The following is a 24,377-nucleotide window of genomic DNA, read 5'->3' on the forward strand; positions in this document are numbered from 1 at the left end:
TATTATCCTAAAAGTTTCATTCTTGTTATGACATGAAGTTTGAATCCTCTTCTTTCAGTAAGACTAGAAAGGTGCTTGCCGACATAACAATTGCAGTTTAATTACAGTACTACCAAGCACAAGGTTCAGCACGACAAAATTCTTGTCTGCCTGTAACACTCACAGATGTGTTTTGTGGCCTTTCTCTTGGTGAAATTTTGACAGAAATTCAAATATTTCTTGCTTGTATTTAACAGCTACCACATCTTACCATTAATATTTTTCTGTATTGTAGTACATCTCAGTAGTCAGTGCTCCTAAAAAACTTATGAATAAATTTAGGGTATGAAACCTATGCTTAAAACCCATACAACTGAAAGGGGAGAAGAAAATGCATGAGACAAACTTCAGTCAGTTTTTTTGGATATAGAGAGCTGTGAGCTTTTCTTTCTCCTAGAACTGCCTTTTATTTTCCTTTGCTCTGAGATCTTTTTTCCTTTCCTCTGAGATCTTCATCATACTTCTCATCTGTATTATTTTTGTTTTCTCAACCAGAAGTCCACTCCTGCATGAATTAAAACAAGTGCTCTACCTTGACAGAAGACCACTGTCTGTCCTCTAAAGCGTACATATTTCCTTGTATATTATTTGTCATACTGTGTCTTTAAAAAAAGTTTCAGTTTCTTGACCTTGCCTCTTTATTGCTTTTCTAACTCAGCTTCAAATTAACAGAACTTTTTCTTCATTTTCTTGTTTATGTATCAGTTTCATCAGTTCACACAGCTCTGGGGACAGAGCTAGTTAACAGCTGCATCTCAACTGCTGCAAATGCAATCGCACATTCTGCCCTGGAATATATGTGTGTAATTCTTGTTGACAATGCGGTGAAAATCAATTTCATATGGCACTGTGAACTGCAGCCACTTATGGAAGGCACTATTTGACTCTTAGGGTTACATGGTCATTTCTAATTTTGTAGAAAGCAGTACCACAATACTAAAAATAGAGAAAGGCAAGGAACACAAAACCAAGCAGTTCATTCCATCCGTAGGGGCCAGTTCCAGAGGGCAGAACTGATCCATTATTCCCATATCTTGCATTCCTTGCCCATCTACCCTTTGATGCACACAGGGTAAAATATAATTTAAAATTTAAATTCTTATGTAGTAAATTTTACCTGATCTAAGTATATTTGGCTTATCTTGATTTAAAACAGCTATGGATTTGGTTCTCTGCTTCCTAGTTTCACAGAAAACATTCATTCTATGTAAGTGAAAGATGTCTTAGTCTGACCTGGAAAGCCTATGGCTGAGCAATCAGTGGTCATGCCCACTGTATTGCTAGGGCCAGTGCTGTCAATCTTAACAAAAAGCAAAGAACAATAAAAACTTAAGGTCAAGGACTCTCTTACAAACATTCTTCTGGTTTCACTGGCAATTATACCTCAATAACTGAGAAAAGATTGTAGGTGTGTTTTTAAAGGGAAAAGGTTGTCACCTATTTTTCAGATTTGTTCTGTTTATGTTACAACCTCGTCATTGGAAATAAAAGGCTGCATTATCTGCAGTTGGCCCTCTATATATTTTTCTGCACAAGAAATTGACCAACTGAATGCTGCTTTTGCTGTGTCAACTTTTGATGCAAGATTTGTAACGAGCATGTGGTTAGTCTCCTCATTATTCAGTGAACTTGTGGGCAATGTTATAGTCACGTAAATACTACTGCTGCATAACCAGTTGTTAAGTACAGTGTTCAGAACCAGTACTCTCACCCAATGTAGAGAGCTTCCAAAACAAAGGACTGACAAAAAACAAAGACTGCCCAAAGGACAAAATTTTGAATACCAGCACCTTTGAAAAGTAAGTTCACAATTCAGAAATTAGTTAATTTATATGGAAAAAAAAAAATGAAAAGTTTTGATTATTTTCCCTCTGAAACAGGAATGTTGGAGACAGAATAAAATTGCATTAAAAAAAAGATTCTTCTCAATAATGATTGAAGGGAAATATGGGTTACAATCTGTGTGAGGGTGTCCTTTTCACCCACTTGATTATGGAAGCTGCTTTAGCAAGCCATAAATCACCCTGTCTTCTTTTGTTAATTTCTTTTTCTCAGAATGCAGCCATTTCTATAGGATTTTCAAGAAAATTTCAAAGACAGTATGTCATTTGTTCCTGAGCACTATTTATTCTTTCACCCCTATCGAAAAGATTTTTCCACTCCATCCAAGAACATTGGATGTTACCTCAAGATTCTGAAGCTGTCATCCACGTCACTCTAAAATTTTTGAAAATCTGGTTCTTTCTTAAAACTGCTCAAAATATAATATGATAATGATTCAAGAATCTAACCATATATATGATGACACGGAAGATGAATAAATCACAGCAGAAAGGAGTGGTAGTCTGGAGCATTCATAAGTTTCAAATTGTGGTCTTTGTGGTTGCAGTGCTCCTGTTTGAATGATAAATTTGTTCCTGCTGGTACTGTATTTCACTTGACCAATGAGAACATTTTATTATTGCCTTGATTAAGATAAACAAACAAACAAACAGGGTGTCATGCCCTACTGCCCATATACATCTGTTACTCATGTGCAAAACTTGCAATATTGTTGGTTTTTCCTTTTTTTAAATCTGAATCTCCAGCATTAAGAAGTGTGTGGCAGGACTACAGTAAGTATACTCTTATGCTAATGAACACCCAGGCATCTTAAGAAGAGGAATTTAATCTCAAAATGTCTTTGTACTTGCCTCTGCATTTCAGGTCTGATGTTTCTTAACACCTTCAGACAAACCTAATTCACCACAAATGTCACAGAGATATAATGTTTTTGATTTTCTTTGTACAGGTAATCTACAGGTAATCATTCTTTATTTTTTTGCCCATGTTCCTTTCTAATCAGGGATGAATGGAACCCTTCAAATTAAGACATTGCATTTATCTGTCTTCAGCTTTCAAAAGAAAACAGAAGTGAGCCTCTCTTTTGGTACTTTAAAGCTCCATTCTTTGCTGTAATGAAAGAATGTAGCATTCAGAAGTATGTTGTGAAGTTGCCTACAAATTCAAAGGTGCTCCTTTACTTTGCCAGAATAGGTCTGCTTTAAACAGAAGCACCATTTTATTTTATTTTATTTTATTTTATTTTATTTTATTTTATTTTATTTTATTTTATTTTAGTCTACCAAGCAACTGTTTTATGAGGGAAGAATTCCAGAACTTCATTCCATCACAAATGATATATCAAATGTCCACCAAGTAGATCTGTTCTGAAAGGCATGGCTCTGATGGTCTGACATGGCTTATATTACTCTGCTTTAATGTCATGTCTACTGCAGATATAGGTGAAAACTTTCAATAGCTATATGATGCTAGAAGTTTCAGTATATTTTATAGATACAATTCACTCACACAACAACAGAACTAACACGTATGCACATTCTGAACTTTCATTGCCATGCCTGCTGCACTTCAACTACAACATTTCCTACTTTTTTTTTTCCCTGTTGCCTTTTTGCATTCTAAACCCCATAGTACTATTCAGTAAAGTATTATGGTCAAATACGATGCAGATCAAACTCTCTCTGTTGGACATCAATTTAACCAGCCCAGAAAAGTCCTTTTTTTTTTTTTTTTTTTCTTTAAATTTGTGCTTTCTAAAACTGCAGAAGAAAAATATTATTCTTCTACAGTCACCGTTTATGAGACCTCCAACTTTGAAAACACCATGCAGTTTCAGAAATAAATTCAGAATTAGACTGTTCAGTTCCACAGCGATAGCATAGAAGACACGAACCAAGCCATTAATCTATTTACAGGGAGACTGCTTCATCTACAGTCCACCTCTCAGCACTTTGCAAATGGCCTCAGCAGCATTAATTCAGACAGTCTGTTGCCACTAAGACAATACACTTGTTCATCTCAACCATACTCACATGGCACTGTGCGGAGGTAGAGATTGTCTCTTATGATCTGCTGGAGCTCATGGTCCACCGAACCTTTCTGGAACCGTAAATTGAGGTAGTGACGAAGGTCCTTATCAACGATGCCTCCTGTCAAGGACAAGAAAAATGAAAAGATGATTTAAAAGTATATTGTGTTGAAAAAATAATGAATCACTTGTAAAGTCTCAGTCTCTCATTTTCCTTCATGTTTCTGTCAAGGTAGATGACAGAAGCACAAAGTTCTCTAGTCAAGACAGGTAGTTGGTATAATATTATTTAGTACTGATTGTTGTAAAGGTTAAAAACAGCTAATGATAATTGGCTAAATCTGTACAGTTCAGAAAATACATGATGAGGTGTCATTTTTTTCCTGCACAAACTGGTAACATTATTACTATATAACAACATCCATATGTATCTGTATAATACATTATTAGGTATTATGTTCCCTGTGACCATGGACCAATTTTCTACCCATTTAGTAAACCAAAAAATGTTGTTTAAAATATCTCTGCAGTGTTCAGTGATTTCAATACAACTCTAACCAGAATAAAATGCAATTAAACTAGTTATTAACTGTAATTAATAACCATACAAATTATGATAAAATCTTTTGTGCTATTTATTTCTAATAGTGCTCACATATGAAAAAGACACCATAGCAAACAAGGGTACATATTTTATTTCTACCACTGAAAAGAGTCAGTAGTAATATAACATCTTAGGATAGCACTGCAAACAAATGTGGAAAAAAAAATTGAGTTTAAAACCCAGTATTTACCATTTTTACAATAAATTCAGAAGAAAACAACTTAAAGTATTGTTTAGCTAATGACTGGTGTGTCTCAGTCCACTGTTAAAGGCATATATATTTGTATAATCTAAGATTAATAAATATTTCATGATATATTTCCTCTCCATTTCTTCTAACCTGGAGTATGGATGATATTTATAATTATGGGAAAAATTCTATAAATAATTGCATTTCTTCCTTCTCTGAAATATTGACATAAGAAAAGTATGGGAAATCATTACAACACTGAGTTCTGACATGTATTGCCAAGATGAGAAATTGCAATCAGATAGCTCTCTAACTTGTTGCTTCATAAATTCAACCTTAAAGTACTTTTTAAAATGGCATTTGCTATTGAAACACCTGCCAAATGTCTTATTGACTTGGACTCTCTAAAGATTTTCCTGTAAAAAGGAACAAATAATATTCCCACCAAATTATTTGAAAGTCACTGAAGAGCACAAATGATTATAAATTAAAATATATTTCTCCTTGCAGCTATTCCTATTTATCTCTCAATTACAAGTCCATAATCTTATTATTGTTGCTCTTTGTCAATAACTTCAAAATCTTTTGTGCCAGGTTTATAAAAAGCTTATAAATAATTTCCATCATCCTTAGCTCAAGGCAAAAAGCAGCAGACTTTCATAATAAAATAAAATAAAAAAATAAAAAAAGAAAAGAAAGAAAAGAAAAGAAAAGAAAAGAAAAGAAAAGAAAAGAAAAGAAAAGAAAAGAAAAGAAAAGAAAAGAAAAGAAAAGAAAAGAAAAAAAGAGAAATACAAAATAATAATAATAATAATCCTGCACTCATAATAGACACAAAGAAATACCTGTGTGCCTGGTTCCCAGATGCTGAGAACCCTCATACAGATCTCTGTTGTTCCAGGATCCAGGCTGAGCCACTTAGTCCACTACTTTGGTATCCCTAACACTTTTTCTCGCAATGAGCTGTCTTTGCAGACCAGACTATCCTTACTCCTGCTCTGTTTTTAACAAGATTTCAGTGGAGGTGAAGGCTAGAGGAGGCTGCAGAAAGCATTCTGCTCCTGATTGGATTTTGCTGTCCTTTCTGATCGGCTGCAGAGAGTAAAGGTCCTGCAGCTCTTGCTCTTCTTGCTCTAATATACAGAACATGCCCAGTGATGCAGATGCTTTCTGGCAGCCTGAGAAAATGCCAGCTCAAGAACAACAGCTGTAGCCTGCCCGCTGACATAAACCTGAATCATTCCACTTATGACATAGGTAAGTTTAGGAGTCTACATAGATTTCTGACCCTCTAAGTGATTTCTTATTTTGTTTCAGACACAGATATTTACTTCACCGTGTAATGCACAAATGCACTAAAACCTCCTAAGCACTTCATAAAGAGTCACCTGATATTTTTGCCTAAATGCTTATTCCAAACTGGATTATAAAAGCTTATATTTACAAGAGGAGGTGTCTATAGCCTTGTTTTGGTTACACGCACATTAAAATGCAAAAGTTTGTAACAAGAGTAAGACTTGAACATCATGCAGGAGAGGAAAAACAAACAATCAAACAAACAAAAACCTTGCCAGCTTCGTAGCAGAAGTGAAATGTATGCAATCATTCTCTTAATCTGGGTATATACTCCACCAGGAGCAGAGTCTATTTTAAAGAGCAGATTAACTACGGACAGCACGTGTACTATTGACAAATTTCTTTCTTCAAAACTCATTGTTTTCTCACCTAATTGACATTTTTCAGTTCTTTACGCATAAGCTACCCTTTTGTTGAATCTGGTATAACAATGAATTTTAAAAAATATGAAAAATTGGAAAAAAATACGAAATATTGGAAAATATGAAAAACAAAATAGCTCCAGAGTCCTGAACAGCAGATGAAATATTTTTAATTCATTCCCCCAGTTGTCACTCTTACGCTTTTCTTCCCTAAAAATCTTTGTTACTTTACCAGATGCTTGTCAAAAGAATACCTGATTTGACTCCAGATGTGCTTTCCAGGTATTTATAATGCTGGACAGGAACTTTTGAGCAGCCTGATCCTTTTAAAGTACAAGCAGAAGAAAATGTAACGTCTGTAGTTTGGGGCCCTAAGAAACTATAGTGATTCACAAGAATGCAAAACAGCCTTGACTTAACAGCAGTGAACTAGATCTCATGTTACAGAATAGAGAAATCAAAAATAACATGTCAGGAGGAGGAAAAATAATAGAACTATGTCCTTCAAAAGGTTGAAACAACAGACTGAAAATCATATTAGTTGGTTCACTTTCACAGGAAAAATGAAATTTAGTGACATTATCAATAAGTTTGAACAAAGAGAAGCAGTCAGAAAACAGCGGTCACTGTTTTTGCAGAAAGTAACACCACTCCACTATTTAGTGGGGCAATCCATTTGCAATCCATTTAGACAAGTGTCAGATACCCAGGACTGACATGGTTTCTGGAAAATTCAACTTTCAATTTTCAATTTTCTCTTTTCACAGTACATTTAAAACCACTGAGATGTTGAAAAAGTCCAGGCATGAACCTCAACCTGTGTTTTTCTGTTATTCCCTGAGGCCCACAGTGGGCCCTCAGAGAGGTGCTCAGAGGCTGCCAGTGCCCATAGTGCCATACCACCAGCCCTAAGGCAGCTCAACAACAGCTCACAAGAAAGAGCCCAGAAACAAGGAGTTTACAAAGGCTGCATCCTGCTCGCTGTGTGTGACAGTGAAAGGAAGCACCATTGTATGTCAGCGGTATTACACAGCACAAGCTTTAAAAACCCAGTCCAGAGACCATAATTAAAAATGTTCTTTGGCTGCTGCCACAGGAGGAGGCTGATAACTATGCAACAAGCATTCACCAGCTTGCAGCTATGCAGGGTGGTTTTTTTCTTTTTCCTGGCTTGAGGCTTCAGTTTCATTCACTCCAATGAATCCCATTGCTTTGCTAGCTAGGAAATATAGGATGTGAATTAAACACTTCCAGTAATGATTTCTTTCATAATGTATATTTTAGGTGCAGATACCAATCATGACGGCAAACTCATAACCAAGAATGAATTTGACTCCACAGTTTATAAAAGTAGATACCACTTGGTTGAACTGAAAAATGCTCTGTTTGCATATTTTACTCATGAATTTAATGAGTAAAGTATATCTTTTTATAGTTTTAATATATTAATGTCAAGTTTCCTTGCCTTCTCAAAATTTAGCAGCAAAGCCCAATCGAAAAAGAAATACAATAAAGAACATGCATACAAAAGGATATTGAACAGTTCACAGCTCATTAAAAGATTCAAAACTGAAGAAGGTAATTACCATTTCTGAGAAAATGACAGAGATAAATGTAAGGAGGGCTATAATTTTCTCTAGCCCTAAATATTGCAGGAAGTTTGTTTTGTTTAGTTTTGTTTGTAACTTTCCATTTGGTGTACCATGGATGCTTCAGATGGAGTATACTCTCGTATTTTATTTTTCAGTGATGGACTGCTTGCAAAACATGAACATCCCTCTTGTTGTTCCCACAATGTCACCTCTCAATATTTTATTTCTTATACTTAACACAATTTTTATGGTTATAACTCCACAACAATATTCACCTATTACTGTTTTCTCATCTTCTCATCTCTTCTCATAACATTTTAGTGAACTCCCCAAACCTGGTCTGCTACATTGTTTTTTGTTAGTTTGTTTGTTTGTTTGTTTTAAACAGTATAGTCATTACATCTCAACCAAGAATAATTTGCCTTGAAAATATTTCAGCTTCCCTGGGTTCTATAAATACTTCTGGTTTGAAAAATCTATGAGTAAGTAAACCTCTCATATCTAGATTAGCAACTGTACATGACCTGTGTCTGAGAAAAATAAAGGAAATTATTTAGGGTATGTACCTTGCAAAAATGTACAAACATAATTTTTTTAGTATAAACTACCTCCCTTCTTCTTTAGCCCTACTTGCATGAATCCATGTCTCCCCTTATTTTCAACAAGCTCCCAATTCTGACTGTAAATATGGGACACCTATATTTGGCCAGGTCAAAAGCTCTGGCTTAATAGCCTTTCACCAGTTTGAGCAGGACTAACTGACTCGAATAACCCTCATATTCAGGTGTAATCTGGAACTTTAGATTACTACTGTGATGTGCCTCCCTGGACATCTGATGACTTTTTTCTATACCTGTTCAGTAAAAGACATAGTTTGGTGCATGCCAGACTAACTTCTCTTTCATTCACAGATGATCCAACTGACCTTTCAATTGTTGGCCCAAATTACTAATTATCATTAGCCCAAATGATTTCTGTATTTATTAGCCTAAAGGACTTTAAACAGGAATATCTAGTTTATTTGTTCTTTTCTCTACTGAAGAGATAAAAAAGTCCATGACAGTGGCTGCAAGAAGTATTTTTTGTGACCCTGTCACGGCTCTATAAAGAAAATCAAGACCATCATGAATAAAAAAGCTGTGTATATGGCTTAATTGCTCATTTCTGAATATTTTTGGAAATGGTCCAGCGAGAATTCAGAATACCTGAAATCATCTTTCAGCAACTTCTTTCAGTCATCTCCATCAATTCAGTGACATCTTACCCATGTACCTACAAAAAATTCTATGGTGTTTTCAATCTGGCATGTAAGGCCTAACCTGAAGTGACCTATGGTTCCTCCTCCAGTCCTTTTCTACTGACCCCCACCACTTGAGGCTTGTATAAGAAAAAAAAAATAATAATAATTAGTAAAAGATTAGTTGTTTTGTTTGTAATTAAATGCAGCAAAGCAACCTTCAGCAGTGGTGGGGGACTGGCAGTACATAGCAGAGAGAAAGTCCATGTCAGCCAGGGCTCCAAAACATTACTGCCTTCTCACTGTTAAAGTAATTGAAAATATTTTTAATTTAAAAAACCATCAACTGTCACATCTCCTCTTCTCTCAAAGCTTTTTCCCCAGATGGTCCTCTCAGGAGAAGAGTAATGTCCTCTTCTCCTGAGAGCTCCACCTAACCCATAACTAAGTGTGTGAACAAGAGATAAAACATGCTCACTAGACATTTTTTCATTAGTTGAATGATATTTTGTAGCAATAAACATCAAAAGAATATCCATAAGAAAGTATTAATTAAAGGAGAACTGATGATTAACACTGTTCACATGAATTGCTGGTGTTTGTACTACAAACATTTTAAACAAATGTCCTACTGAGTACATGATCAATAAAGATGTCGTGCATATAACATTTCAGAACTAGTATGAAACGATTTGTTTTATTTTTTTTTTTTAACAGTAACAAAAGAAATAAAATCATTATGAATATTCCAAAGTAATAACAAAAACTCTGGATTGGATTTTATAAGGATTGGTTATTAAAATGCAGCCTGCAGCTAAGCCTATTATTTAAAGGAAAATATTCTCAACAAACCTACCTAGTACTCAGAGGAGTATAAATATGAATTTTGGTACTTCACTTCTCATTGTATATTCAACCCTGTTAGTTACTTCAGGTTTCCAGGTAAAGTATATAACCTCTATAACACTATTCTGAAAACAGTACAACACTTTAGTATGTATTACATTCTAGTCATTAGCTAAAGATTGTACATTTTAATCTTTAAAGCTTTTCTACCCCTACATTAAACTCTGTGGCTGTCTTCCACTACTACCTTCAGCCAAGTCTGCCATGAGACATCTTATCTGGCAAGTCTCAAAGCATCGGCGTAAGCTATCATCACTGTGAAACATGTAGTAAGATAAAGTGGGAAAAATAAACAAGTGAAAATTTTAAAAGGAAAATTAGACTTCTCAGGAAGAAAATTATTTTCTTTCATACTTGGAACTACACCAATAAATTCAATTTCATGATCCTTTACTGGAGATCTATGTAAATCTAAAGAGTAAAGACTTTGGAAAATAATAGATCATGGGGCTCTCTATGTATCATATATGATGAAAGACAATGAGATTTAGTTTATTAATTGGGAAATGGCCTTCTCTTTTAATAGCCTACTATTTTGTAGCCTTTCATTTTCTCTTTATTGTATTGATATTACTTTTTTCTTTTCTTATTGATCTTTTGTATTATATATCACTTACATATATTCTGTGCCCCAACTCCCCCCCCCGACATTTCCATCCTTAGATTTCACCTTTTATAGCCCCTCCTAGCATTTCACATTTAAGGATTTGATATCCTTCTAGGACAAATTGAATAGGGATGGTACAGAATATAGAGTGTATTAACAAAACAATAAAATCTAGCCAAGCAATGAATAATTTTCTCTACAACATGTCCCTTAGCACTTAGATATGGATGTATGTCTATATACAAGTATGCAATTCCCTAATGTCTGCAGGAGATGTGCTCCTCCTGCTCTTCCTGGACTAAGAGACGAGCTGAGGTTTTAATACCCTCTGACCTAACTTAACTTTCTGCCTTGCTGAGGATGGAAGTATTGTCACTGCCTAAGGACAACCTGGGTTTGGTCCAATGCCCTCTGACACCCATCCTCAGGCAGGTGCTACTGGGGCAGTCTGAGTAAGGACTACATCAGTGGGACACCCCACAGCAGCAACAGGTGAAGGCCAGGGGTAGAGTGACCCTTGGAATAATGTGAAAGTATATCTTGTGTGGAATTACTTTCTTTGTTTTGTGGCTAACCTTAAGCCAATATTTGAAATATAAGACTTGAACTGTAAGTTTGCACTATGCCAGAAGCAAAAACGTGGCTTCCACAATGCTGGGAGACTATGTCAGTGGGAGACTATGTCAGCTGAGCCAAAAGCATCAACATTTTGTACCTTGTCTCAGATTGGTGACCTTCAGCTCTTATTAAAATAGTAGCTCTCCAGTCATGGCTACAGAAACAGGCTTCCATTGTTTAAAAACCAGTTGCAGCATCTTTCAGAGTCTGCATACAACATTGACTTTAACCTCAGAGAACTGCCATTTAAAAAGTAAAACCATTTTGTAGCTCTGCTATGTAGAGGTACTTTGCAGTTCTTGACTGGAGTATCTGGGAAACACCATGATATAACTGGCTGGCAAAAAAAAAATAAAAAATAAAATAAAAAAATAAAATTATAATTCATGATACTGAGAGGACAGTTTGGGCATTTGGGCATTTACTTTCGTAAGACTAATGATTTTTCTTCCATTTTCTAGTCAGTAGGTATATAAACAGAGTTTAAAAAAATGTTAGAATGCTGCTACTGCTTCTCTGCAAAGGCTGTCTGGAAATGAACTGCCATTTACTCTGTTTTTGAAATTCTCTAAAGCAACACTTCCTAATTATGGAACAGAGATGTTTGTAGGTGCCTCCAGTATATTGTTGATTTGACTGATAACTTACACATAAACATTAATTGCTACTGAGATATTTAAAAGGCTGTAATTGTTCCTACAAGATTTACTACAAGGAAAATAATTATCTCTACAGATGTTTTTGACAAACACTACATTGTAAGGGATTATGCATTTACTTACAAAGTGAGAATGTCAAAAATGACACTGTCAGCTTGTCAGAGCCCAGGATACACTTCTCGTCTTGAAATTTGAACACATATACAAAATTCTTCAAACAGTGCCTACTTTCTACCTGGTAGTCAGAAGCTCTCAGTCATATATTTTTATTTGGACAAAGGGTACCTCAAAGTGACTTGAATCATTTTACAACCACTGTTATGCAACCTAACTCCCAAATACAGATCCCAAAGAAAGTGATAGAAAGCTCTGAATTGACTGCAACAAGAAAAGTTGTAGTAGGGAAATAAAGCATCTTACTGATACTCTTCTATAGACAAAACTTCTCTGAAAATTGATGGCGCATAAAGCTGAAAACTCACAGAATAAGCTTAACCAGAGATTGACTATAGCATACAAAAACTATTTGAATAGGACTAATAAGGTTTCTTTTAGCTTCAGAAAAAAAAAACATTTATATTGTTATTTGGGCTGGATATATTGCCAGGAAGCTGTTTTGAATTCTAGGAAAATCCACATTAGCCACAAATGCCCGATAGACAAGTTAATCAAAGGAACAAGAAGTCATAAAGATGTAAGAATTTTATTTTTTTAATCAAACAATACCAGAATATTAACTTAAAACATGCATATATTTGGAAAACAAACAAACAAAATGCTTCTCTCTGTGTGCTGCTTACCGACATGCTTGTTAGAAAAATACAGTTACAAATTGACTTCTCTGGAAAAGCTCAAAGGCAGCATTAATCTCTGATATATAATAATGGTGATATGTGTGCTCATTCATTCTGACTGGGTACAAATTATGCCTTATTGTGTCAGCTTAATTCTCAGTGCTGTAAAGGCAAGTAAGCTAACAGAGAAACCCTGATGCCTCTCTTGATGTCATCTGGTGGAGGAGCAACTCTAATGCTCAGAATACTTGCAGACATGTTCAGACGGTTCTCAGGAACCTACGCTTATGTCTACCCAAAGCCACATCTGTTCTACAAATCCAGAGCCTCTACAGTCCTCTCTGGGATCCTTTCTGGGCTGCTTCCTCCTAAAAAACTGTACTGAGAGCTACACAGATACATCATCGGTCTTACTTCATCAAGAATGTCACAGAATCATATTTTACAGGTTTCATTATTCAAGCAAAAGTAGAACAAGAATGTGTTCCAGGATTGTCTTACTATGGAGAAATATTTTCCTGTTCTTTCTTTGTGACAGGTAAAACCATCTCCTTTTACCAGCAGACAGCTCTTCATCTTTAATGGAAAAGTTACTGTTCTGGTTAATACTCCTCTTTTCTATGAATACAGCAGTAAGATGGCAGTTCATCTACTAGGGACACAAATGTTCTTCTGTTCTCTGGTAGAACTTCGAGGTTTGACAATTATTTGAACAAAATATGAAAAACTGGATTGGAATAGTGGCATAGTTTTGCCAGACCTGAATTATATGAAAGACATTCTACTTAAATTATAGCTATATAATTTTAATTGCTTGAGATAGAGACTTATTTTCCTTATTTCTGGAAATAATATTGCCATATTAATAGGCTGTGAATGGTGTGCTGACATTTTTAAAAGAGAAAGATTACTCTGGGTAAATCCCAGTAACACACAATTTATGAGGAAAGCAAGCTCACAGAGGTTACAATTGTGAGTTCTAATAATAGTTTAAAAGTGTGATTTAAGTTAGTATCTGAGTCATAGGTGCCCAGATTTTTAGCCTTTACAGCATCTCAGTCTGAACCATAATGTACTGAGAAAAATCACTGTCATAATGCATTATTTCCTGGTTTTCTAATAGCTTGTTGCATAAATAGCAGAACACCATTTTGCAGATTTTATACTCATGATACTTACAAAGTGCAAACTCAATTTGCAATAGATTAACTGAACTTTGAAAGCAGGGTTCAAAAAATTATTGTTAATCACTGAAACTGAATTGCACATATATATATATATATATATATATCTGATAACATATACATGTTATAAGATGTGTATCCTTCACCCAGAAATCTGGTTTCCTGAATCAAGTTTCATGGCGTTCATATCAAGAGTAATACACTAAAAAGATTATAATGGGAGGTGCTTTATAGCTATTTTTTCAGTAATGAGAAATAAAGACAACATAAAACATGTAAATAATCATAAGGCTGAGAAGGTGTCCTCCTGCTTTATACACATGGAAGTGCTCAGAACAATTGACTGACATGGTTCCCACTGTTTAATTTCTGTTTGATGCACCTTTCAGCTTGAAATCCATAGTGATACCATCTTGAAATAACTAGACAAGCAGTGGAACACTGGACATAGTATTTAGAGCTGCAGTTTTAATCCCGTTAAAAGTACAGCATACATATTTCTAAGGCTATATATTATTCAGGATTTTAATTTCACACTGGCTTGTGAATTAGAGCCTTTAACCAAAATGCAGTTTTCTTTCCCTGCCTGGAGTGTCCAATCCCCTAAGGCATCCAGGATGCTTAAATATTACATAGAGGACTGTCAGGAAAAAATAATTTTATATATTTATATATATATATATATATATGGGAAATAGTATGTAATTTCACTACAAAACTAATATATATATATAAAAAAAGCTAGATATAGCCATAATAATCTATTACAAACTAAGCATCCACTTTTAAAAATGGCTGGAGAACAAGTCACAGGTAGTCTTATTTTCTTTCTTGAAGACATCTAAAGCCTCACCATTCATTGTGCAGTCTTATAACGCAATTAATAATCTTTCAAGATTAATTAACAATTAAAATACTAGTAATTACAAGAATGACATAAAGAATAAGTCTGAGTTTGAGAAAGAAAGAAAAGATCCAAATAAGCCAAGGGGGTTGTGTGGTTTTGAAGGAAGGTTCAAAAAGCACTAATTTGTCAGTTAAGCATCTTTTTATTGTGACAAACTTATTAGCTATTGTAGCACAAGACCTTGACAGATGCTGTTACCTTAATATAAAGCCCAATCAAAGTATTTTCTAACATAATCCATTGCACCAGTCAAGTTTCAAAGATGTGCAGGAAAAGTACAATCAAAGCAGTGTAAGTTTTAGTAAAACACTGAGTCACACTGCAATATGAAAAATTAAAATGAAGTTGTTGAGCCCTTACTAGTATTGTATAACACCGTGCACTGGGTTTGCTACAGAATGCCACTACAACTTTCTTTGACATTTTTCTTACTTACAAATTAATTAAATCCTACAATATTCATAGAATCATAGAGTGGTTTGGGTTGGAAGGTACTTTAAAGATCAGTTCCAACCCCCTACCGTGGTCAGGGACACCTCCTACCAGACCAGGTTGCCCAAAGCTCCATCCAACCTGGCCTTGGGCAATTCCAAGGATGGGGCATCCTCAGCTTCTCTGGGCAACCTCTTCCAGTGCTTCATCACACTTACAGTGAGGAATTTACTCCTAACATCTAATCTGTTTCCCCTTTTAGTTTAAAACCATTTCCCTTTGTCCTATAAATATCTGCCCAAATAAAAATTTGTTGTTTCCATCTTTTTCATAAGGCCCCTTTAAGTGCTGAAAGGCTGCAAGAGAAGGCTCTCCCCACAGCCTTCTCTTCTCCAGGCTGAACATCCCCAGTTCTCTCAGCCTGTTATCATAAGAGAGATGCTCCAGCCCTCTGATCATCCTCGTGGGCTCTTCTGGACTTGCCCAAACTCCTCCTCCTACAGGGCATTTCAGCTAAGAGTAAATACTGTTCTGCATCAAGCTCTGGGCTTTTATGCTTAGCGATCTGTCTCTGGCAAACATTTTGGCAAGATAAAAGAAGAAATAAAACACCTGACACCAGATCCTGGATGCTCTAGCTCCTGCAATAGGGCAGGGCTGACATCCTCTCTAACTGCCTCTGACTCACTCACTTAGAATACAATTCCTACAATACCTCCTGTTTTCATATGTAGAGAAAAAGATAGCAGGATAAAATACAAGGAAAAACACACACATACACACACAGAAAGAATAAACACCAAAGATACAACAGAGAGATTTGTGGATGACCAAGCAAATTATTTCTTTGTACTTACTGCTCACTGTTTTCTATGAAACAGCAATGCCATTCTTCTCTTCTATATGTATGCAGGAATAATGGACAGCACGAACTAATGTCTCTGTATCAGTCAACAATAGCAGAATCACAGTGCACAAAGACAAAGTAGTTTCAAATTACCTTGTTCTCAAAAAGCTACAAAACCAGGTTTGATTTTTCAAATTAAAAAAAAAAAAAAAAAAAAAAAAAAAAAAAAGGACAATAAGCACTTTCAAATTACTGTATGTTGCTAAGCTCAGAAAATATAGAAATGTCTTTAGGCAATCAAGGGTACTTTTGTGTACAGTACTTTAGCATAAAAGACAGCACTTGGTTTTTGAGCACTGGACCAGCTGCATAGTGCGTGAAGGAGCTGCTTATTCTGGGACAGTCTCAGTTGGTTAGCTGAGTCCCCTTGTGCTGATCTAATTATCACTGCTGGGAAATACAAATGACCAAAAGAAACACTGCACATTGTGTAAAATTACACTGTGCAAAATATGTGGGTTTACATAATACGTTTCAACAAAGAAATAAAATGCTCCTGTTCCCAGGAGCTCCAGGCAGGCAGATGGTGGGCACTGCAGCAAGATCACGCACTTTGCCTGCAGAGAAACGATGCCCTCAACCTCTGGGGAAGAGACCGCTGCTGCACTTCTGTGATACCCCAGTATGCCGAGCCACAGAACACAGGTTTACAGCTGGACTAAAATTGCTCACTCTGCATCCCCAGAAGCAGGAGGGTGTCACAACAGAGAACAAAAATGAGATGACAGAGTTCTAGGTTTACTTTATTTACCCTTCAGGCACATTGTCCCCATGGCTATGATCTACTAGACTGAAATCAATACAGTCTAGAGTTAAGAAGTATGCTCAGCTGTTCATACAGAATTTATTACATTTTCACAGTTGTTGTTACTTAATTAAAACAGAAAACTAGTGGGCTAAAATCATGGGACAATAAAGAATTTGGCAAGCTACTGAGATGTGGATTAATAGCTACACATTTCCATCTTTATCTGTGGATGTTAAGGTCAATATCAGTGTGCATATGGTACAAAGCCATAAAGGTATTTCAAATGTGAATATTGTCAAAGAGGATGTACCTATAATTTCACCCACCTATCTCTGTTGAGATTTTGATTCACACCTCATAAAATATCAGGTCTGTACTTTCCTAGTTCCACTTCCTTCTTTTAGTGCTACAGACCCAATAAACCAAAAATAAGCTCTACATCATATAAAATACCATATAAGAAATGACAGCAATTTGCTGAAAATCCCTGGAAAAAAAAAAAAAAAAAAAAAAAAAAAAAAAAAAAGCTCAATAGTATTAAACCAGCAATTAAACCAGCATGCAGAGATAATGGAGATAATGGATTTATTGTTCTTAATCAAAAAGTTACTGTTTTCTGTTTCTATAGGATTACAGTCAACGAAGGAGTGTAAAAGTGTAAAACAATGAAGTGCCAGACTGTTGGATCCTTATGTAGCAATGGTGAAGAAAAACTTCTGTTCATCTCACGATTCTCTTCTACACATGTAAAGACTGATAGGAATCAGAAGAACTTCAGCAGTCAGATTAAATTGTTTTGCCTTTATACATTGTAAAATGCTACTGTGAGGCCTTCTGGAATACACAGTGGTGGACTTGTGTCTTGTACGCAGAACAATTCTAGGGTACAAGTTGGATTGTAATCCTATGCTATTAAGCTCTAATAAAGCTTATACCAAAGGGGGTCTGCAGTCAGTTTTTGGAGTACTAGGAGTCAGAGCAGAGACAGTGGAGATGAACCCAGAGGGTTAGATTAAAGGACTCTGCAAACCTCTGTGTTGCTTTAGGAGTATAGAAAAGGAGGGATCATAACACAGGGAGAAACAATTATTTTCTACACATAGTGAATGCAGTAAATAAAATATACCAATTCCTGTACTTTAAGAAAGAGTTGTTGTTTCAGGAATTCCTCCAGACTGCATAGAGAAACATGCTAAACTTCTACTTTGAATGTTAAGATTGCTTTCTGAAAGCTCCTTGAGTTGCCAATTGATACCACAAGAAAAGTAGACTAATTTGTATGATAAAAGAACTGAAAGACTGTATTGGACTTACACTTTTTGAAGTCTTCAAAAACTGTGTGGGCATCTGAAAAGATGATGTGGTCTGGGGATCAATATTAATAGACAGCATGTCCTACCTATTGACCTTTTATATATTAGAAGTTTGGCAAAGAGTTAGGCTTCAGCTGAAACATGTTGGACATATAGGTACATGAAGAATCCTGAAGAAAAAAATATGCATTCACACTTGTATTAATGACCTCAGTAAGCTAGCCTGAGTAATTTAAATCAGACTCAGTACTACCTGTCTACATCAAAACAGTGAGCTCCTGACAGGGAGTGCCTAGGGCTGAGGAACTCTCCTGTTTTAACTGAGAAGGTGAGGGAAGTGCAAATCAAGAAATTTCTAAATGCATGATGCTGGTTGAAGCTTAGAACAAATCATCAGAAAGACTAGATGGATGTTTCAAGATAGACTTCAGCTGTAGCTATGATCTTATTCATGAGGTGAATTCAGAGGTATTCCACAAAGGCCTCTGATATTTAGTATTTTAATAAAACAAATGGAGGAGAGAAAATTTCAAATAAAATTGAGTAAACTAGTGTATACTGTACTACAGTCTACAGGTATCTTCCTAATCAGCAAAAGACCAAAGGTGCCAGGAAAAAACGATCTGTCTCTGTTCGTAAGGAACACATAGAAGACATACTAATTCCTCAGTTTTTGAGGAATAGCTGGCAGATACCCTAATTCAGAAAGGTAGCAGTCATTGTAGAGTTATTGGCTTTTTTAGTTGCAGATGTCTCAACAATAAAGGGAATGCTGTATGTCAAGGAAAAACAAAGGGAAAACTAACATATGAGGATACTGCCTTAGTACCTCTGAAAAATATCAATTAATACTGCATGATTTTGGGAATGCCTAAAGAATCTACTACATTAGCAAATAGTGCAGTGTGATGGTTGCAAAGTGGTAGAACAAAACAATTAAGGACCCAACATCCAGACTTTAGGTGAGTTACTTTGTACTTGTACTAGCCTAGTCCCATGGGTGGAGTGATCACACACCGTTGGCCATTTCCTGGTTGAGCCTCATCCAGAATGAACCAAGTCCAGATCCTGTGAGACTGACCCATGGAGTGAATTAAAATGTGACCAAGTGGGGACCATTGGGATATTTACTTCAAAAGAACACTCCTGATCAGAATGAATGCTAATGCATATGCAACCACATTTACTTTCTGAACTGTGAAGAACAAACTTTGCAGTGACCACAGATTACATCTCCCCATCCAACAGCTGTGAATATGCCATGTATAATGTATATAGACATTTCACTGAGTGTTTTGATAAAAGCAGTGACTAAATCATGTTCCAATTTCATTTACAACTTTTTCAATAACAGTTCAGAGGAATTTGGTTTATAATGATTATACAAAATTTGATTAATTTGTGCTGGGAATAAATCACTACCATTAATAAATTAAAGTTGTTTTGATAATAATATAAACTGCATTTGTCATTGCAACTAGGTCTATCCTGTTGTCATCAAATCTTTCTTTTCATGCTATACTAATGTATGCTAGGCCTCTTGTTTTTCACTTTTCTTCTACAGGCAACACATAAAGGTTATCTTTAGACTTAACAAGGACCCAAAGAGATAATCAATACTACTGCTACTTTCAGTTTTTTATTGTTATTATTCATCCATGTGTTAATTTGTGCCCAAAATAGAATACCACAAGGGGGAAAATGCTGTATTTAGGGATAGCAGCCAATTGCTACACCATGAAAAAGAAAAACATTACTGAAAAATACTAGATATAATAAAGAATTTATTCAGAGTTTCAGATTCAAAGTAGCCAGGCTGCCAAGGGCTACCTAAACAATGATTGGGTTAGAAAAATGTCACTGAGCAATTTGTATGTCTGTAAACATGTAACCAAGCACATGAGACAAATAACGTGGGGAATTGCAAAGCACCACACTGAGATGCTAGATTTTTAATTTGATGGTTGCAGGTTTGGAAAGACCATACACCTCTTCAAAGCTGGCCAAATGCATGCAGTTTTATTTTAAAATTACATATATTAATACTTTATGTTCAAGGTCAGACAAAAATATTAGATCATTTGGTCTGGACTCCCACATGCTGCAGGACATACTATTTCAGCCAGTGACCCCATTAATTTATGTTTGCTACAGCACTTTCTATAAAGATCTACAGGCTTAACGATGGAGAACCCCCTCTTTCTTTGGCAGTTCATTTGGCCTTACTCTTAAAACATCATAATTTAATTTTAATTTGAATGTCTCTGACTTCAGTTTCTAGTCCTTTGGATAGAGTATATTTCTCTATAGCAGTGAAATACCTGAAATAGATACATGAGAAAAAAAGAAAAAACAAAACAAAACAAAACAAAACAAAAGCCTCTCCTCTCCTCTCCTCTCCTCTCCTCTCCTCTCCTCTCCTCTCCTCTCCTCTCCTCTCCTCTCCTCTCCTCTCCTCTCCTCTCCTCTCCTCTCCTCTCCTCTCCTCTCCTCTCCTCTCCTCTCCTCTCCTCTCCTCTCCTCTCCTCTCTTTTTTTTTTTCCTGTTATTGTTAATCTAAAAAACCAAAGGGACAGACTTACTCTGATTTTAACTCCTGGAAGCTTCTCCCTTCAGCTCATTCCTAATTTGTCTACATGACACCTAACAACTGAGTGAAGCTGCACACAGTCTCCCCACTCACTCACCAACACAGAACATCCATGACTGCACCACAGCTGAAATGGGGAAGTTTAAAGTCTCTTTACAAGGACCATTTAAAATCAACACTCAGCTCTTCAGAAAAGTCCCCTAGTTTTTTACACTGCCGATAGAATATTGTGTATTTAAGAGTATTTCAGTATCAGAACAAGAAGGCTTTCAATGGTAATGTTCTTCCAACTGGCAGTCACAGGACACAAAAAAAAGACAAAATGGAAGACAACTATTCAGCAAAAGGAAAATGTTGAACAATTACAAAGCAAAGTAGGAAATAATTTATAACACCATTGGTTACGCTGGTCATTGTCACAGGTGACCACTATAAAATATGCTCTCAGGAAATATATGAAAAATTTACTGTGATTTCAAAGTCAGGCACAAAAATAGGTTGTGGATGTCTAAATACTCTTGCTGATTTGGGCCTAGGAAAATTCAGCATCACACACACATACACACACACACACACACACACACACACACAAAAGATTAATAAAATCAAGTAAGAATTACATCTAGTGCATTATATCCTATATGAAAACTGGATTTTCACGTAGTAAAACTACACAAAAATCTCTAAAATTTCTCATTTTCACCTACTTAAATATTTTTATAATTTTCACCTGTGTCTAAAGTTTATAGGTACTAAAATCCCCAAATAATGAAGGTGTTTTTTTTTTTATAAATCTGATGCAAAATAAACTCCACTTCATATTCACCTTAAATTAGATACATAATGGGAAATCCAACAAAAAATCAGCTCCTTTTCATTTTTAAAATTTCTGCAAGCATTAGCCATACATAATAACAGAGACAGAGCTAAAGCTGCACAATACAAATATGTGGCTTTATAAAATATTAAGTGATAAACTGTAAGCAATCACATCATTAAGTAATATCAGAATGTATATGTGCACAAGGGACAGAGTTAATGCTATTCATTCAACCTTAACTGGCATTTCATCGGTTCTGAAGGCTTAATTGTCTAACATTAACATTCTTCTTACACTCTAGGGATATACTTTTTACGACACTTTTTGCTAAGGCAAATGTTATTGCAGTTAGTATTTTTTCCCCCTAAAGCACTAACTGTAGATAGCTCAAAAGTTACTATGCTTATAGAGGAAAATATGTATTGCTGATGAGCAGAACAAAACAATGAGAAAATTATTTTAATGAACACAAGATGCTTGTTGAAATTTCTGAATTCCTTTTGTCATACTGTAGAAGACAGAGACTGCTCTGGTTAACAAAATTATATTAGACATTCTACTTAACATGCAATTTTTCTAAATAAGAGCATAATTTAATTTTTATATCTGTTTTTCTGCAGATCCTCAAAAAGTCTCTCTAAAAAGGAAGATACAGCAGTCAATGCTCACAGAAGATCTTTTATTATCTAGTATAACAATTCTTAGTTTTCAATCCACTTAGCACACACTAACAATAAGGTTTCTTTGCTTTTCCTAGGCTATGCTCTAAATTACAGAATGTGTCTCCCCACATCTGAAACACTGCTAAGCTGATCAACTGAATTGACACTTTTTTGAATCTCAGTTTGGATTGTAAGTTGTATCATTATTCAGTAATGGTCTTCCATTTATTACAATACCATATATTACTTCAGACAAAAATTTGGAAGATCCTTTTCTTGAAACAAAACATTCCTTTCCAACTTCCTTTCCTCAGAAGACACAGAGCATCAGTGGAATGTGTAGTAAGCTTCTTAAAAATAAGACTGCATATTGCAGCGCTGTAGCTGATGTTGGTCTTTGAAAACCATCGTCCAAACCAGGTTTCCAGGGACAGAGCCAAGCTGGTTATGGGCGCTGTGTCCACTGCAGGAGAGTGCATTAGAAGTTGAAGAGATGTGATGAAAATCAATGGAACTTCCCTTATCTCTCAGTAGTATGAATGACTTTTCTCTGCAAGACTGAACATCTAACAAGTGATAAAAGCCTATAAAAAGACCAATATAGTTCTTTATTTTGATATTAAGGCTACCTTGAAAATGTTAGAAGCACCAGAAAGCTATATACCTAGTGAAGTACATTTTTGCACTTTTAAAATAAAATCTTGTTCCCTTTCCCTTGTTTCTGGAACTATGTTAGATGGTCAAAAAAAGTATTTGTATTTTATGTGCTGAAGGTCAATTAAAATAATGCTGTCCTCCCCTCCATAGAATGAAATCAGTTTTAGTATGCACCTCCTGGGCTGTCTAATAAGTTCCTGCTGAGGTGCTATCCGAGTAGATCATTCACCAGCCTCTGCATTTGAAACCACCATTTAAAAGCAATTTGTAAAAACAGCATGTTTATGAAGTTGCATTCTGGACCATGCAAATGCTAAATTTACTCTGTTTGGAAATTCTAATTCTACACATACCTACAGAAAATGAATAAAATCACATTTCACAGATAATCTGCTACTCTGCTTCATAAACTGTGATTTGCACATGAATATCTTTGCAGCCAAATATCTCTGTGGTGTTTTCACATTACTAAATTTCAGACGCAGCATGCTATACTTTAACAAAAGAAAATTGTTGCGCCGCTAAAGAAAGACTTTTTAAAATGTTTTGATGAGTCTCACAAAAGTCTTGGGTATTCTTTGTAATAAGAGTTTTACGATACCTGTAGACATACAATCTCTGGTTGTCTTTAAGCCAATCATTTTGCAATCACATATATTCAACTATATAAAAGTAGAGATGTTAGGTTGTTAGCACAATTCCAGTCAGTTGGTTTGGTTCTCCCCATACTCTCTTCTCCAAAGTAAAACTGCATTATAACTCACAATCTTCCTAATTCTGAATATAATACAGGGGAATGAGAATTGCAGAGAAGATTCATTATGTCACTAAATCAATTTGTTTTTATTCTACTTCTTAGCCATTTGGTTTTGTCCCCACTTCTGTTCCCTCTCATTTTCCACTTCTCTATTAATAGTGAAAAACCACCAGCACTGTTATCTCTGAGGGTATACATTTCAGGTTCCCTTCAAAATTCTTTTAGGACATTTATGAAACTGGAGGCATGTATTTCTTAATGCAAAAGAAGATACCCATGCCTAATCTCCTGAAGTTACAAACACCAAACAGGCCACAGAAGCAGAGTGGTGACTCCTGGCTGTGTGCCATAGGGCAGGGCACCACCTGCTCTATTCAGAATTCTTATGGGAGTCACAGAATCACAGAATGGCTGAGGTTGGCAGGGCCCTATGGAGGCCAGCTGCTCCAACCCCTGGTCATACAGGTCCACCTAGAGCTGCTTGCCCAGGGCCAAGTCCAGGTGGCTCCTGAAGAACTCCAAGAAATCCACAGCCTCTCTGGGCAACCTGTGCCATTGGTTCTGG

At 35.8% G+C, this 24,377-nt stretch overlaps 1 protein-coding gene across 4 annotated transcripts in view; it reads right to left on the reverse strand.

Moving 5' to 3' along the window:
• MAGI2 (membrane associated guanylate kinase, WW and PDZ domain containing 2) overlaps window positions 1–24,377 on the reverse strand; it is a 771,385-nt gene that overhangs the window by 534,568 nt on the left and 212,440 nt on the right. For all 4 annotated transcript variants that reach the window (XM_082759166.1, XM_082759165.1, XM_082759164.1 and 1 more), the window contains exon 2: window positions 3,915–4,031. In XM_082759166.1, coding sequence (XP_082615292.1) covers window positions 3,915–4,031 — 117 coding nt within the window. The remainder of the gene's footprint in view (window positions 1–3,914; window positions 4,032–24,377) is intronic.

This window comes from Aythya marila, assembly GCF_965140915.1.
Source record: "Aythya marila genome assembly, chromosome: 1".
NCBI classification, from domain to species: domain Eukaryota; kingdom Metazoa; phylum Chordata; class Aves; order Anseriformes; family Anatidae; genus Aythya; species Aythya marila.